At 40.5% G+C, this 18,140-nt stretch overlaps 1 protein-coding gene across 1 annotated transcript in view; it reads right to left on the bottom strand.

Annotated features, from left to right (window-relative positions):
• Nucleotides 1-18,140, bottom strand: part of LOC307271504 (SH3 and multiple ankyrin repeat domains protein 2-like) — a gene marked incomplete at its 3' end in the record, with an annotated part of 122,201 nt that overhangs the window by 11,582 nt on the left and 92,479 nt on the right. Inside the window, exons 16-21 of the mRNA XM_080053988.1 lie at nucleotides 9,866-10,001; nucleotides 8,256-8,336; nucleotides 5,702-5,725; nucleotides 4,638-4,676; nucleotides 4,003-4,115; nucleotides 2,646-2,751 (exon numbers count right to left, since the gene is read on the bottom strand). Of these exons, the coding sequence (XP_079910114.1) occupies nucleotides 2,646-2,751; nucleotides 4,003-4,115; nucleotides 4,638-4,676; nucleotides 5,702-5,725; nucleotides 8,256-8,336; nucleotides 9,866-10,001 (499 nt within the window). The remainder of the gene's footprint in view (nucleotides 1-2,645; nucleotides 2,752-4,002; nucleotides 4,116-4,637; nucleotides 4,677-5,701; nucleotides 5,726-8,255; nucleotides 8,337-9,865; nucleotides 10,002-18,140) is intronic.

The raw sequence follows: 18,140 nt of genomic DNA, 5'->3' as shown, positions 1-18,140 counted from the left end.
CAATGATAATCCCGTTCTTCACCTTTATTTTTCCAAGAAGGAGGTTCCTGAATTTTTTTTCTTTTTTTTTTATATATTTTTATTCATTTTTATAGGTGAAATGGGGCAGAGAGGGGAGTGACATGCAGAGCACGACCGCGGGCGGGAATCGAACTCGGGTCTGCTGCTGGGCGCGGCCCGGGGGGGGGGACGCCCTACGGAGGTTCCTGAAATTTGCGCAAATATATTTTCTTTGGTAAATTCCCATGTGATTTAGTTTGACCAATACAAAGTCACCAATTTAAATATTGAAACAGAAATAAGGACTAAAATAAAAAAATGTAATTAAAGGCTGAATGCTTGATTAAAATCTATCAAAAGATCAAAAGAGTAGTAAAGGATGAATTATGTACATAAAAAGTGGGTCAAGTAAAATGGTCTTAAATAAAAACATATAGGGGAGAACGGGGGAATCTCAAGCATCAGGTAATGTGAGCCACCCCCTGTATCTAGGCAACGGAAAACATTTTTGGTCGTGTGAGATATATGTTTTCAAGCCCCTCTCATTTCCCCATTGCCCTGAAAGAGAGGACCCCATGGTGCTGTGGTAAGCATGTTTTTTTCTTGCTGTCAACTTAATCAACTGTTGTGCCAAAGCAAATATATTCACGTAGAAAAACTTCTATCATACGTGTTGATGAACTACCAACATATAAAAACCATGTGATGATATTAGCTAAAGATTAGCCTGAAATGTTAAGAGAGGTAGTTTTTTCTCAAATTGTGGTGGTGGGGGAAAGTGAGCCAAATGCTGTGGGGGAAAGTGAGATACTGTCTCACTTTCCCCCACCATGAGGGACAAGTTAAGTTTAGTCTTAAACATATGTAATATTACATAACATATGTTTTATTTTTATGTCATACACATTGTAGGAAAGCCATCATGCCAAGGAAATACACCAGGAAGACGACCTGGGGCAACCACACGGAAAGAGCACTTTCTCATCTTTCCCTGTAACCTTCAGGGCTGGAATGTAGAGTAGGCCTAGTTGTAGAGTATGACAGGCTGATGTTATAATCCAGTTGGGTCTTCTCCTGTGTTCTGAGTCCCAGGCTGTTCTTGCTGGTTCTGATTTTCCTATGCTTTGACCCCCAGACATAAGCTGGCTCTAAAGGCTGTTACATACGCCGCAAGAAGAAAGAACAAAGTTCTCGGTGACAGAGCTGCGAGAAGTTCTTTCTGGTCTGACATTACATACTTCACGAGAATTCAACTGCCGAACTCCTCACCGCGGCGCATTGTTACCATGGTAATTGACTCAGTAGCGCCAGCTGATTTCACTTCGCTTTCCTCATTGACTTCAGACTGACCAATCACACAATAGTTTTGGGACAAGCTGCGAGACGAAAGTTCGGCCCGGGTGATGTGTCGAGAACAAGCTGTGAGAACAGCTAAACAAGAGCTGAGAGAAGAAAATGACGTAATTTTCTTCTCGCAGCTCTGTCACCGAGAACTTTGTTCTTTCTTCTCGCGGAGTATGTAACAGCCTTAAGGGTCCCTGTGTTCTGACCCCCAGACTGTTCTAATCTAACTGGTTCTATCTTTCATTTGAATCTTATTAAAACCTTTTGAATTATAATATGTTGTATTTGATTTTGTTCAGAGTTACTTTCAAGTGTTTAGAAAATTTGCTTTGCTTAATTGACCAACCCCATCGTTCTTTTACTAGACCGACATTAGTTCTGGAATGTGTGGCTAGCTTTCAGGATTCTAACTGTTACAATATGTGTTGTTATGGTAGTTTCAGAGTGGAAAAAGTAAGTGGATCAGTTTACCCCCTTGATTGTTCTGGTCTGTCTCAGTTTACCCCACAGCTGGGGTAAAGTGAGCCACATGACAACTTTTTTTAAAACAATCATATTTTCACTGCCCTTTGTCTTAAAAAAATTCTGCTAATTCCCATATCAAGGAAACATCCTGAATTAATGGGAAATGGGTAAATTTGAGTGATAAATCATTTTAGCTCGCTTAGAGGGGAGCAAATGTAAAAAGTGGCTCAGATTACCCCGTTCTCCCCTAAATTAAAAAAAAATCTCACCAGGCATAGATTGCAGAAAACAATTGTTTAGTATACTAAGAATCCTTTCTCACATATGTACAGTCACACAGTCATATGGCTACAAAAGTCGGGGAAGTACTGGTAGATGCTTTACTAAGGGGCATCTAGTCTACGAGTGACACTATTCAGTTCTCAGAAGAGAGCATTTCCCATGTGTTAAATTTTCCATCGAACCTGAACACAATAGAAGTGTTTTCAATGCAACCACTGCAAAAAAGGCATACATGTTTTGTTATAAAATGATTGCATTGTAATTAAAGTGAGTAACCTCTGCATGATGTCCCTTTAGTTAAATAGTGGGAATGAGGTATCAGCATATGCTTAATGACCGCTAATATTATCGCCTGAAAGCACACTTTGCTGACCTTATCATTCTAATTTATCTCTAATTAGCTTTAATATTGCTTGAGCACACAGAGCAAGTCCTATGAGCATTAATACAATATTTTGACAAGCTTCAAGCACAAGGTAGTGTTGTGCATGCACTTCACAGCTCAAACTGTGACACTCCCACACCCTCCCACACAATGACTGAAAACATCATACCTATGGACTTTTGCTTTTTCATAGTGCCCTTCTCAGGTATTCCCAGGAAGGCCCCAGGCACAGTGGGTGGCACCACTGCTACTCCCTGTCGGTCATGATACATGGACTACAGAGCAGAAAATTGTTAATGATATCCAAAAATACACATGTCATTAGATCTCTTCTAGGTGTGTAGACCAACACTAATAGCATTACGTTTCAGCTGTATATCATTAATATGATCTCTTAAACAAATCGCTATATATATATATTTTTTTTTTATTACAGACAGAGAGAAAACGGTCCATAATACAATACAAAAACAGTAAAAAGACAAACAACAATAAAAAAGACTAAAAAAGACTCCAACTGTCAGTTCCACACTACACAAAGAGTGTTCAAATATTAGCATATAGGCTAAAGCGCCAATGGTTCCATAATGTGGAAGTGAACCTAACCGCACTCATTGTAGGGTTCAGTTGTGATTATGCCGTTACATGACTCCGATAGTCTACACATACATCTGTACATAAGATTCCTGAGCACAGCAGGACAGGTGGGCACATTAACACTGACAAACATTTGGCTTGCACTGCTCCAACGTGGCATATGAAGCAGCAGCCTCATGCCATCATTATATGCTACATTGAGTTTCTGCATACTGCTTTTCTTATAGCGTCGCGACAAGTGGGCAGTATACATTGGGGTGCAAAAAGCTTTAAAAAGAGTGGTCTTCACAGACAATGAACACATACTAAACTTGCGCTTCAACATATTAGCTTGTGCATACATCATACAGTACTGTCTGCGGATGTCCCTGTCGTCAGACAGGTCAGCAGTTATAAAGTGCCCTAAGTATTTGACCTCCTCACATACTTTAAGGACAGCACCGGACAGAAGAAAATCAGGAACCAACAGTTTATTGTCCTCCCTGCTTCTAGCGATCATGATATTGCTCTTTTTGGAGTTGTACTTAATATCAAAGTCTGCACCATATTGGGAGCAGACCCTTAGCAGCTGTTGGAGGCCAGCACTGTATGGACAAAGAATCACCAGATCATCTGCGTACATCAGGTAGTTGATAATGGTGTTCAACCATATGACAGGGTCATGGGTTGAAAGAATTTCATCTTTTCCATTAAGAACTTCAGTTCAGACGGCACACAATTGAGCCAAAAACACACTCATCTTAACACATTTAGAATTGATATAATGCACTAAAAACAAAAACTTTCAAAATCACAAACATGACAATACAAAGTGTAATTTATGGATGATTTAATTTGAAATAAGTCAATTATTGAACAGTTATTTGAATTTATATGTAACCTTTGCAATTATTTGTCAATGTAAAGCGAGTTCAGTTTTGTTCACTTACATTCATATCCGTTGGCGAAACAAAACAGCGACTGGATGGCCTTGGTTTTATTGTGGCGATCTTAGTGTCAACAGGCGAGGCTTTCTGGGCGTGCGTCATCTCTTCAACTTTGTCTGCAAGACAAAGCGAGCCACACTTTAAAAGCGACAAAAATAGGCAATGGCATAAATTAACTTGCAGAGCCTTAGGAAGGTTTTCATCGGCCAAACGCAAGCTAATCATTCACAGAGCCTTCCATATTTCTTTGGGGGGGGGCAAGAGGAGTTGGATGGAATGTTGGGTGTGTCCAGCATGGCAAGCCGTGCAAGCACTTTCCATACAGCCGACTCAGCAGTATCATCCAACACTCAAGGTCGTTCCTTCATTTAATGTAAAATAAGCAATGGATGAGAACTATGTCAAATTTGCCGTTATCTTTCACAGTGTTTTTGTATTAGGATCCTGAAACGTGGGAAAGGAGGCAACGGCAAATTTAGCACAACTGAACTTCCCTCTGGTGTGTGATGATGCCATCAGATAGAGTCCACCTAAAACATTTTGCTCAGAGAAGCTACATGCTAGCCCTGATCTAGTCTCTTACTGGTTAGTTCTGTCTAGGATGTGGAAAGCTTCCATGCATTAGGGGGAGTGATTACTTAGAGTGACTTGGAAAACAATCCTCTTCTTCTGCGCATCTACACACAGAGGAGAGGAGTGGGGAGGGGGAGGAAAGGGGGAGGAAAGGAGCATCAATGACCTTAACTATAGTTAGAGCTAACACACAAACACACAGAAAAACAGAAAAAAAAATCACAATGCATTCTCTCCGATCTACTCCCAATTGGAATTCAGCTACAGCATATCAGACAGCATGCAACACAGTTGCCCTGGAAACCTATGAATGTGTGGTGAAACATTTCCTGGAATAGACCTCCCCTTCCTCACACAAACGCATATGCAGACACTCACACACAGAGAGACAGACACAGAACCACACACAAGCCTGCATTACAGGAGGAAAAAAACGAGGCACAAATGAAGAAAAGAAAAAAGGACATTACAGCAAACCTTTTTCAGGTTAGGTAAAATGAACGAAAAAATCAGTTTTGTATTGTTTATTTTAAATTATTTGCTCACATATTCAAAACCACACACACATATACACAAATCAAATGTTCTGTACACCCTCATTAAGAGTGTGTTGCCATGCTCCCAGAAAATAAATGATTCCAGCTTGCTGCTGTTCTCCTTTTGAAAATGAGAATTCTGGGTCTGTCTGCATGGAACGTTTAGGAACTACTCTGACCTTAAAACATGAAAAGTGAATAATGGGACAGCTCAGTATTTACGCAATTATATACAGTATGTATTTATTTATATAAACTGAGTCAAAAAGAAGAAGAAACAATAGTCCTATTCTGAGCAAGGGACAGAAGAGATGACACATCTTTACGACAACAAACCATGCACCAACAACATGTGGAGCACAAGGAAGTACAGAACAGTTGTAGTCAAAAACAAACTGTAAAGCATGCAAATACACTATGGGTCAAACACCAGTTGTTTTCTCTGAAAGTCCAATGAGCTACTCAAGACAAATCAGATTATTCTAGAAATATAAAAAATAAATAGTCAACAAATGCAACAGTGTCAGTAAATCACAGTAGGGGAGGGGTGATGCAACACAAATCAATCATTGGAATTACTGGTTCAGACTTACCACCTTTCTTTTTCCTTAAAGTGGCTTAACGAGGTGACAGAAAAAGTATTTAGAGTACAAAAATAGCCTCAGTGCATTTGAACAAAAAATTATTGGTAGCTTTGTTTAGTATTTGCAAACAGCGTACAGTACCGTCTTCCTAGTCATGCAAATATAAATCTTTAGCTTGTTTATGTTGCTATGATCCTGACAAAAACAAGAACACTTGTACCAAATCACACCTGTTATGGGCTCTCTTCACAAGGTACCAGTGCTGATTACATCTGATTTAAAGGTCCTTTTTTCAACTTATGAGGCAACATGGCCTTGCACCACCTCACCTATCTGAGTCTCTTGGTTATTCCCTCAGTTACATTTTTTTTGCTTTGAATGCCTATCTTCTATCTGCGGAATGGCTTTCCATTAAATGTTACAGGAAGCATGTTGAGGTGAAATCTTTAAATCAGGACACACACTATTTACTTCTACACACTTCCTCAGAGCCTGCCCAGGAAAAGCTGTGTCCGGCACTTTTTGAATCCATTGATGTTTTAATGTGGATGCTTTATTTAATTCTAATTATATAATTGGCTTGCTTTAACATAATTTTAACATTAATTTCACATTCATATTGTTTATGATTTTCTTATTAGCTTGCTGAATGAAAAGTCCTATATAGCAATACTATTACTACCATAAATGTTTAAAGTGAAGAATAAAATGCAAATGTGTCATATATGCAGCTCTTCAAAAACATGCTGACCAGAGTGTATTTTTCTAACAGTCATGTTCTGCAATATAAGTAGATTCCCTGTCCTTCCATTTATTTATTTATTTATTCATTCACCTTTCATCTCTCTGCCTGCTCTTTGCACACCATTGACACAGGCCAGGAAGCTTCAATTACAAATGATCGATCCATGAGTGTGCACAGAAAGATCACAAGCTGCTATTCAAAAGAATTCAACCCACCAATCACGCTACTACTTCATAAGTTTTCACCATTGAATAATGTGTTTTTTTAATCAAAATAAATCCTTCTATCTACATAATGCAAAAATAGAGTGATGTATACAGTATGTGATGTGTTAACTGTATATTCAGTAATTACCTCAACATTAATGTGTTTTTTTTTAAAGTAGTAGTGGAGAGCGCCATTCAGATTGCCTACCTATTAGTGTAGATGATGCAAAGGAAAAAGAATAATGCATATTATCCAGCGCAAATGTATCTCATTTTCCAGCGCATTTTATCAATTATTTATTCTGGCCACTCCCTTCGCACCACATTGCAGGTTGAATGAAAAACTGCTACTAAAAACCTTCAACTGTTGAAACAAGTGGGGACTTTTATTGTGAAGAAGCCACAGGAAAAGCAGTGTGATTGTTTGTCACTGTCAGCTTTCATTCTTGGCCATTTTTCAAAGCATTTGTAATAGTTGCGAGGGTGCAGTAAGAGTGAGCTGTTTGATGAACAGCAGCCGGCGACAGGCTGCGCTCCTCAGATACGTAACCAACTCTTTTTCCTGAGTCCTGCTGTTGGGTGGAGAACTACTTTCACCGTGTACATCATGAAAGAAGACTTGTATTATCTATTGTCTGGACTGTTAACATATCCAGACCAGTTTCACTGCAAAGTAGCTGCTCAAGGAGTGTGAAGTGTACAACTGAAGCATGCTGACTGTTACCATGGTAACCACTCTTGTTGCCCAATCAACCACGACTCAAATCACAAGGATCTCAACTTTAAAATAAGAAATAGATACATACTATGAAGTAAAACATTAAATCCAGGTCCAGTATTCCCTCCTCTCTCCTTTCTATCTCACATACTTTCTCCCTCCACTGCTCTTGCTCTCCTTTTTCCGTCCACCCCTTCCTTTTCCTTTCCTCTCTCAGGCCTGATCAGCACCGATGTGTCTATTCCTGCTCGCGAGTCTCAGAAACGCTGACTGCCCTCCCTGTCCGAAGGTATTAAGAAGACACAGCACTTTTAATGCAAAGCGCAGAGGGTCCTCTGAAGTGCCACTCACGCATGCACGCACAAGCACACGCACATGCACACACGCACGCACGCACACACACACACACACACACACACACAGACATAAAACAAGTTACAATAAAACAGAGATGACGCTGTCACACTATTGCCACATTTTTGGCTTATTTGCTCCTTGCAGCAACTGCGACAGCTCATGAGTGAAGCATCGGTCTTGCAGAGTCAGTCATGCATAATGGCAAAGGAGGAAAGGAGATGAAGCGGTGTGGAAAGGCAGTATTTTTCTTTTTCTTTAAAGAGTCAAACCAAAGTCATCAACTTCCAATCAAATGATGGAAACATGACAAAAGCGTTATTCAGCCGCCGTAAGCCAATGGATGTTGCAGGTAAGGGAAATGGATGGAAGGCAAAAGGTTATGTAGCATTAACTGCTTACCTATATCCACTATCGAGAGGTTACCCCGACGATGAGGATAAGAAGGAGGAAAAGGGACAAAAAAAAAGATGCCGTGAGACACTGACCACTCAGATTCCTAATGACATCATGAGTCAAGTCAAATCAGTTTGTTCCTACCGAGTTCCTCCAGTTCTGACGTCATGGATTTAGAGCGCATAGACAGGGCTGTGGTGGGGGCTCTCTTTGGTGGTGGAGGAGCTGAGGTAGACAAAGAGAGGGAAAGAGAGCAATGTGACTAAAATGCGTCATGTCACGTCAATGTTATTTTGTTATCCTTAAAGGTAAACATTCTACATTACACTCCTGCTACTTTGGATACACACAAAGGTGTTTGCTGGTACAGCCTTACTTAGTCTGGTACCAGTACAGTAGGCTAACGTCACATAGCTAATGTCGGCTAGCCTTAGGTAGAAATGGACATCTCATTTGCTGACTTGATGATTCTTCTGCTTCTGCTATGCACACCGTCCCATAATTGAGTGCTTAAAAAGGAACATTAGCTCCCTTTGATTCTTAGTGTTAACATGCATTGACACTTTGGATTCTGATAATCTAACAAACTATAATCATGCTGACTTAATCCTCCGAACAAAACGAACGGGTAGCGCCACCAGCTGACTGGACATCCAGCAGCTTTATAAGAAATACATGCACATTTTGGGGCTGCTTATTTTTTACTGTTTGCATGGTGAACATGGGAGTACGCCGGGTTGCTTGCTGCCTCTGAGGGATATTATTACATAACACATTATCAGTCAACAGCATGCTGTTTCACTGCAGTCCTTGGTATTTTAATACGGGACGAAACATTGTTACATACCGGAGAGGATTTTGCACATAATTTTATGACATGCAAGGTGCACAGCTGGGTCCTGCTGCAGCCCCACATTATTATTTGATTCTAATCCAGGTATGATCTACTATTTTGTCCCCAATTTTTAAACAGGATATCCCTCTTACTCTTCTTTCAACTTTTCTTTTCTGAAGCACTGTGTAAACTGTATGGGGTGGTAGGATGGCCTTTAGAGGAAGAGGGGCCGACCAGTAACCATGAGGTCGCTGGTTCGATCCCAGGCACCGGACAGTAGGGGTGATATTTGTAAAACTTGTGGTGGCTGGTATTACCGTACATCTATGATGCCCACCATCTCGACCATTGTGTCCTTGAGCAAGACACTTAACCCTCCAAACTGCTCCAGGGGCCCTGTACTATGGCTGACCCTGTGCTCTGACCCCCTCCGAAGTGTGGTAAATTGTTAGGGGATATGCGTTTTTTTTTTTCAATGTTCCTTGTGTGAATTGACTAATAAAGATGACTTAAACCTGCAGTGTGTAGAATTTGGGGATTTTTTTCATGGAAGACTTGGTAGAAAATAATTATAATATCCATACGTTCGTTTATTTAGTGCATAATAGCTGAATTCTTTTTTTAGAATTATAATTTTTTCCCTTAAATTGGGTCGCTTATATCTACGTATTTCTCCATACCATGGACCAAAGCATGGGCGCCGCCATTTTGGAAGCGTCATAGTTGGAATGTCATCAGTTCTACAGAAGCACAGAATGGAACAGTTGACCACACTGTGTCCATCAGAACTACCAGTTGGAATGTTCTTGAAGAATTTCTGTTGCTTCTCTGAACAGGAGCCATACAGACAAACTGTTGTGATGATTTCATATTACACACTGCACCTTTAACTTTAACTATAAACTACAGGTTGTTGTACCTTTTTTCCGTGCGGTGTCATCGGGGTCCAGATTCCGGCTGACTGTCACCACCTTGATCAGGAGCCGGTTGCCTCCAGTGCGGATCATGTTGACCACCTGTCTGTGGCCCACCTTCACCACATTTTCCTGGTTTACCTGCCACAAACAACACACCAGTAGTCTCATTAATGGTTTGGCAAGTCCTTCAATCCTTAAGGACTTCCAGGAATCATTTTCTCAGCCAGCAAAATAATTTAACATGTTTAATTGGTGTCAGCAGGTCGAACAGATGCAAAAACTGTCCAATCCTTTTAGTGTAAGTGGTTATTTGAGAGCAGTAAAAGGAAACAATATGCCATCATTTTACACTGCACATCTTTTAAGTCCAGACTTAAAACAAGAAAGAACATCTTGCCCACGTTATGGAGATACTGTGGCTGACTATACCAATGATCCAAAAACCTCTCACTAGCGAGGTGGCTTCATGCTGGTGGTACTGATGCAAATTTCAGGTAGATGTCTCAGAGAACTTGACCAACACCAGGGAACTTTAACATTATACATACATATTCAAAAGTGTCAACATCAGTACATCCTTTGAACTTAATATTAGAGTGGCATCAAGGTAAAACTATGATCAAGTTTCAGCGTTTTAATCATAAGGATTCCATACTTTTATTTGTCCTGTATGATAATAAAGAGTAGCTTTGTGTTTTGGACTGTATGTTTGGACAGCACTAGAACAACACCACGGGACACAGGCTTTCTCTCAAGTTGAAAAGTTGTGACTTTAACTGTTCAATAAAAAACTTTGATTTTCCTTTGATCCATCCTTTAGACAAGGCTCCCAGCCGAGTGTACACTTCAAGGAAAAGGCTGAAAATTTATATTTTTAAAACCTGAACACGGATATGCAAATGCGGTGTTGGCGCTTTCCTTGCCTTTCCCACTGCCAATCTTCATAATTGCAGTATTCATGTTGGCAGCAGGAGAGGGAGTTGCGACCGCTGCCCTCACAGTCAGTCTTCAAAGACAATCAGAGAAAGTTGGTTTGTAGCCAAAAAGAAAAAAACAACCAAAAAAACCTGGAGCTAAAAATTCAGCGACAATCCGGTTATAATCAAAGCTGACAGGTGCTATCCTCTGTATAGAGTTTATAGACACCAGCTCATACATCAACATCTGTATGTAGCTATAAACCCCCTCACACACACACTCATGTCAGATTTTGGGCTGTGCAAATAAACAACCACACACACAGACCTTCTCTTTGAAACACATGCCCACGTGGATAGGTTTTAATCCAATTAGTGCTCGTCTAATCTAATATGGGCCCTGCTGGACCGCTCCTCTCATCTCCTCTCTACTCCGCCCATCCTCTCTTCTTCTAGACAAATAGTGGAGGAGGGGTCATGATGAAGGGATGAAAGAGAGAGAGACCGGCCCGCAGTGACAGAGTGGAGTTATGGATGGCAAGAGGGAGAGAAAGCTAATGTGGTGGATGAGGGGGAATGTAGAGGAGGATGGATGGAGTGAGTGAGGTGGAAGAGTACTGAGTAAGACTTTATTTTCTCCCCGGTGGTTTTTTATCAAACTAACGCTGGCCGGGGCATCACGAGGGCGGACATGTTGGTAATTAGAGAGAAAATACAGCTGTTTCAGTGTGACCTGGTGTTCCCTCCGTTGTTCTCAATCACGCATGCTGAGATCCGCTGATACACACACACACGCACACGCACACACGCACACACACACACACACACACACACACACACACACACACACACACACACACACACACACATTACAAGCATAGCTAACAATATAGGGGCAGCCTTATGTAATTTGTTCTATCTATCCACCCTATTATGTAACTCTACGCTTGAAGGATGGATTCACACACACATACACACTAACATACACACACAGATGAATTTTCTTTTTATTTATATTTTTGTTTGGCTTTGTTGCAAGACTGATTTTGAGAGGCTTTACAAGGAGAGCGACAGTGTGAAGATATTCACTCTCCACATAGTCCTGGGTCTTTCCCGAGGCCTCCTTCCAGCTGGGCATCCAGCACAACTGGCTCCTTTCTACGCAAAGGAGTAGCGGCTCTGCCCCGAGTTCCTCACGAATGACCGAGCTTCTCACCCTATCTCTAAGGGAGATGCCAGCCACCCTTCTGAGAAAACCCATTTTGTGCGATTGTCCCCGCTATCTTGTCCTTTAGTTTTTTATAACTATGGGGAATATTTATGTCCACTCCCTCTCTTTACTCGCTCGGCAGCTATCTCGAAACACAATTATTATTTTATATATTCCCAATTTGTTTTATTTTTCATTTTTGTCCCTATTTTTCTTTTCAGAAAGTCTTCAAAATTGAAGCATTGAAATACATTTTCCTCTCAAAATTACAATTGAATAAAACTGCAAACACAAAGACCTTGAGCTACGACAAACAGTACTCTGATTTACCATGATGCAGCTGAGACCAAAATGTCTCTTTGAAAAAATCTAAAAGAAAGTATGACCTAGATGACAGGACTATATAATGCGAACGCTGCAATGAGAAAGCAGGCCATTCACCAATGCTCCCCAAACCAGGCAAGTGCCCCCCAGGTAATCTTTGATTGTGGATTTGAGATATGTGATTAAAGGTGTGAGAACCACAAAGGGCTAAAACAGTAGAACTCTCTAATGCCCAGTTCAATTCAATGTAGCTGACCATGATGCTTTATTGGAATTATGAATTTAAAGATGATATATAGTATCTGTATTTCCAGAGCACACTCCACGCAGGTAAACAGTGCCTGGCCAAGCATAAGAGCATTACCAGGACCACAAGTTGTATGAATGTAGAGGGTGGTGTCAGGAATATGTTAAATATGAAATATTCAGCTAGGTCAATCAAACTGGTCAAAGTTCAAATTATTTGATTATTTATTTTAAATTAGCATTTATTTGTATTTTACAATTGTTCTATAACTTGTATATCTAAATATTATTATTTGCTGACAAAATATATTCCAGTTTAAGTTTAAAAATCTTGAAAAAAAACAAAAAATTAATATTCCAAATACTGAATAGAGATTTGAATACTTACTTAACAAACAAATACTCGAATATGTCGAATAATTCGGGCCAGCCCTAGTTATCTAAATACACAGTGACATATTTAACTACACTATTTAACTATTTAAATACATCAGTTATAGGAAAAGCCACATTATAGTTTATAAGTCTTTAAAAAGAAAATCTTTTTACCTTAGAAAACCCCCCAAAACAATTAATAATGAGGAATTTGAAGTTTTGCATTATTTGTCCGACCAAAGTGGTCCTTAAGCAACAACTAAATGGAAGAAAAACAGCACCGAATGAGCACCTTTATAGCCGGATATTAACAGTTCAATCAATAGTACACGAGACACACAAACTCGTACATATGTAGATGCAAAAGACACAAAGAGAGTACAATATGCATGTAAAAGTCGGTCTTCTGTCAGATCAAGCAGAAGGGCCTATTCAAAAGCCATTATCATTATCATAACCATTTACAATAGTTCCACAACATTAAGTATCATCCGGCCCATTTAGCTGAACACAGGCAGCCCTGAATCTATCTGATCCCTCAATCCAATCTGTCCCACGCACATATTCCTGTCACGTTCACCGACAGTCGCTAATCTGTTTTATCAATTAATATCTGCTAATCCAGCCAATCAAAGCAGGGAGGGGTTAAACAGGCTTGTACAGAGTTAAGCTGATCTCCCTTTAGTCCTATAAATAGAAACATAAGTATTCACACGTTCCTCAAAAAATACTCAGAACTGAACAAAATGTGAGCAACCACACCGTTGCGACAAACAAAGTCTGCTGATGAAGATGATATGCTTGGGAAGAGCTACTCAATACACCTGAATGTAAGATTGTTTTGACATCTGCACACACAAACACATTACACACCAGAAACACTCCAAAGAGTAGACTCTATGATGTGTGTCTTTTGTATTGGCACAGTTGAAAGCACAATCATTTCACATGTCGTGGTCCAACAACATTTTTGGAACACAAATCCATATCTGATCCATGTCCTCACCCTAGTTATGGCCCTGGCCATATATCTAAAACTGTGCCCAGTTTGCCTCCTGCGTGGCTGTGTTTGTGCTCTGTGCCAATGATCATCTTTGAATGTGAAACTGTAGGCGTCTCTCTCTCTGACTGGCTGGATTCATGGATCAGATGTCCAGCTGCCCAGCAGCAGCAGTCTGACAGCAGCAAGCTGTTCTGTCCCGACCTCCAGAGCTTTTCAACATGATTTTCATTATTGCCATCTTGTGTAATCTCATTAGGCATAGTTATGGTGTATTACAAATACAATTACATTTTCCTTTTTTGATCTTGCAGTCGTTACTGCAAGAAAATGCATAACAATTCATGTACATCTACAGTTCATAACCAGCTGCAATGCTTAACTGGCTAAATCAAATGTCATGTAACCTTTAGTTTTTTTGCTGTTGTTGATTGGATGTTACAATAATCTTTTTTTTCTTCTTCTTTATTTTTGCTCTACTAACCCAGAGATAGTTTGAAAGAGGTATGGTTGTTTGTGTCTGTGTGTGTGTGTGTGTGTGTGTGTGCGTGCGTTTTAGTTCAAAGAAGTTTCAGAAATTAGTTTCAAAGTGATATTGAAAGAACCACAGGACCGTGTTGAAGTGATATGGCAGATGAGTCATTTGAGTTGTTGATTTTCTTCCACCACAAATATCTGGTTGGATCATAGAATGAGAACAACAGCAGTGGCGTGCTGCAGCGTCCCCTCTATATGCTTTTATAGCTGCTGTCTGCTGAAGGATGGGGCGACCTTGTCCTCTCAATGCCCCAGCTTCTTCCAAACCTCAGTGTCCCTCCACCTTGTTGTCCTATTTCACTGACTTTGTCCGTAAAAATGTTGTGTTTGAGTTTCAATTTCATAAAGAACTTCATAATTTTTCAATTGCTTACATCAGTCACTGAATTGCATAAAGACATGGGTGAAAAACCTGTACTCCACTTAGGGTGTAAGATCACACAATCTACTGGATTGCATCACTGAATCCCAAATTGCAATGCTATGCTGCTATGTATTCAAGATTTCTAAAAAATCCTTCACTTTTCAACCAAATTTAGCCCAGTTTTAACTGTAATATCTGCCAATCACCAAACCATGATTTTTGGCATGTGCGCCACAACAGATGCTAAATAAACTTTGTAAAAGACAGACATGAAGCAAAAACAGTAAAGATGAAATTTAAACAATTAAACCCAACAATTAAAGACATTTAACAACAGGAAATACAAAATGCATTCCCTTCCTTTGTGCTGTAGGAAAAAAAGAATTGATACAGAGAGGCATGTACATGTACCCATATATACCTGCATTCTCACATAAAAGGAGACGCACTCATCATCATTTTAAACATGAAGCTGATCTGCATCTAAGACTGGGGGCTGGGTGAGAGCTCTCTGGATTCTGTGTGTGTGTTTTCCCTTTGTAGGAAGCTACAGTATATCAAAGCAGGCTCATTAAATACAGAAATATACAGACAGAAAGTGTGTGTTTATGTGTAGAAAAACATAAAGAAGAATGAAGTGAAGGATTGAAATAGGATGGGGGGGAGATGCAGAGTGAGATGGAGATGAGAGTTTTATTCTGATCTGATGAGTCAGAGTCTTAGTTTGGAGAATCTTGACTCTGATGAATCATGTGGCTGAATATCAAACTGACGATGAGAGCACATGTTAGAGCACACACACACACACACACACACACACACACACCCACACACACACACACACACACACACACACACACACACACACACACACACACACACACACACACACACACACACACACACACACACACACACACACACACACTATGTAGTCCTTAATTCCTTCAGTAGTGGCCTGCTTCAACCCAGCACACCCAAAGTTCACTCATGATTAAGTCCTTATCTTGAAACTTGCTCCGTTCAGCGACACCACGATATACTGACTGATAGTTAAGTAACCTGTGCGTCTGTGATTCTGTGGGTTTGAGTGCGGGTCACCAAAGAGGAGTCACGAGACACAGTTGTGAGCCAATGGCCGACCATAAATAGATAAGCCTCTCACGCAGCACAGAGGAGGACACTAATGGATAGATCATAGCGTTAACTACCGCTCTGTCCTACTAGCACAGATCCAAACAGTCAATGGAGCAGCGACAGGCGTAAACGTGTCTGCATCACGTCATGCACTCACACCCACCCTGACATACCAGCCTTCAGAGCACAGACACATCTATGTATGTTATGCCCTATGTATTTGCTCATGTTTCCTTAATCTTCAATTAAAGTTGACCCAAGTTAGATGGACCCATTGTCTCACTCACTTATAGTGGAGTTGAGATAGTTTGTTTTATTTAACAAAGTTTAGATGTGAATGAACTATTGGAAGTAGAGCAGTTCATCCACAAATCAAAGGTTTAATCAATGATCCTGTCCAAATGTCCAAGTGTCCTAGCCTGGAAATCCAGACCAAATTTAATTTGCCAGCGCCTAGTGGCAGGTCTGGGAATGCTAGGCTACAAGTGTCCTTGAGCAAGACTTGAACCCCAAATTGTTTCCGACAGTTAGGCCAGCACCTTGCTTTGTAGTTGCGCCATCCGTGTGTGAGTGTGTGCTTGTTGGGCGAATGAGAAACAAATTGCTAAGAGCCTAGAGACAATCTGTGCCCAGTAGTTACAGCGCTAACCTGGTTCAGGACCTCTGAATCAACACTGACTCAAAATAGATTGGGTTTTGTGCTCAATGACGAATCAGAAACTTTTTTGCGGGATAAAGACTGGGGATACCACATGCCTGTGCCAGAGTAAGAAACATTGCGAAAATCTTCATCATATTTCTTTAAATGTTGTAAAATACCTTCATTTACTAGCAAGACAACTTTGGTCACTCAATACTGAATTTCCCCAGCTTCAGAAAAATGTGGGTCAGCTACCATACAACTCTTTAGTTTGAGATTGCAGGTTGAGGTTGGCCCCTCCCCTCACCAGCCCTGTGCCCTCTCTCCGTCCTGATGTCCTCCTTTTCTCAGCAAACTACCAGTCTCCTGAGATTTACTTTTAAAAGCTGCATTATCACTGTGTACACACAGTAAGGCACAACATGTTCCTGGTTGCTTAGCGACAGTTGCTGCGTGATACCGCTGGAGGTGGGAGTGGCTCTGAGAATGTTAGTTTGGGGGGGGGGGGGAGGGGAGGATCGCACCATCCATCGTTAAACGGGGAACTAATTAGATATTGAGTTTCTTTTTTGTCAATGGACTGCTTCGCCAAATTGTCACCCCCTCGTTTCCTTCTTCTCCCAGTGCAGCCATCTTACAAAGATTTTAGAGCCGGATGCCATATTTTGACAGTGGGCTGTCTGGTGGTTGTTTTAAAAAATAAAAAGCAGCTCCCTAAGCACCATGGGCTCTGGCATGCTGCTGCTCTTTGTGCGCTGTAGCTATAAATAAATTATTTATAGAAAACGTCGCTTCCACTCCGTGTTATTTTAAGACTGAAGGTCATGTGATTTCAGTGCGTGTGTCCATGCACATGCCTGTCAACTTGGGGGGGTTTGTGTGCACACAGCTGTATCTGCGAGTACAGATTTTCACTGGGGAGGTATTGATAAAGAGTTAGAGTAGGTGGTGAGTGAATAGCTGAGCGGAACTGATGGTGACTGAGAACATTCTTCATTCATTCGTTCAAAGCCCAATGGCTGAAGCAGGAGTGCAGCTATGTGTCTGGCTTCCGGGGGTTTACCACAGCAAAAATCAATTTTCACCATTAGACGAACATGAACTTGACCAGGCTTGGAAATCTCAGGCAGTCTGTCTGACCAACATGTCACACATGGACACATTACAGACCACACACACGCAATCTTAAGGAACATAAAAAAGATGATATATTCATACTGGTATAGATGATGGGAACACACACTGATTGATTTTTAATTGATCTGACATTTTAATTGGCAGAAATATATTTATAGCCATTCTGATGCATCAAAACAAGGTGCAACTGCAACACTCACTTACGTATCACATCATAGTGTTAATGGTGTGAATATGCTCAGCCATTTGTAATATACTGTAGAGCAATTAATGTCCACATGGTTCTCAACACAGCTCAATCAGTTTACAGACCACAGGTGTATAATTAGTAATTGATTATACTGTATTATTGTTCAAATTATTATGAACTAATTTCTATCTAAATAAATA

The sequence above is a fragment of the Ammodytes marinus genome (assembly GCF_949987685.1).
Source record: "Ammodytes marinus genome assembly, chromosome: 1".
NCBI lineage: Eukaryota > Metazoa > Chordata > Actinopteri > Uranoscopiformes > Ammodytidae > Ammodytes > Ammodytes marinus.
This window is presented reverse-complemented; position numbering and strand designations above follow the sequence as displayed.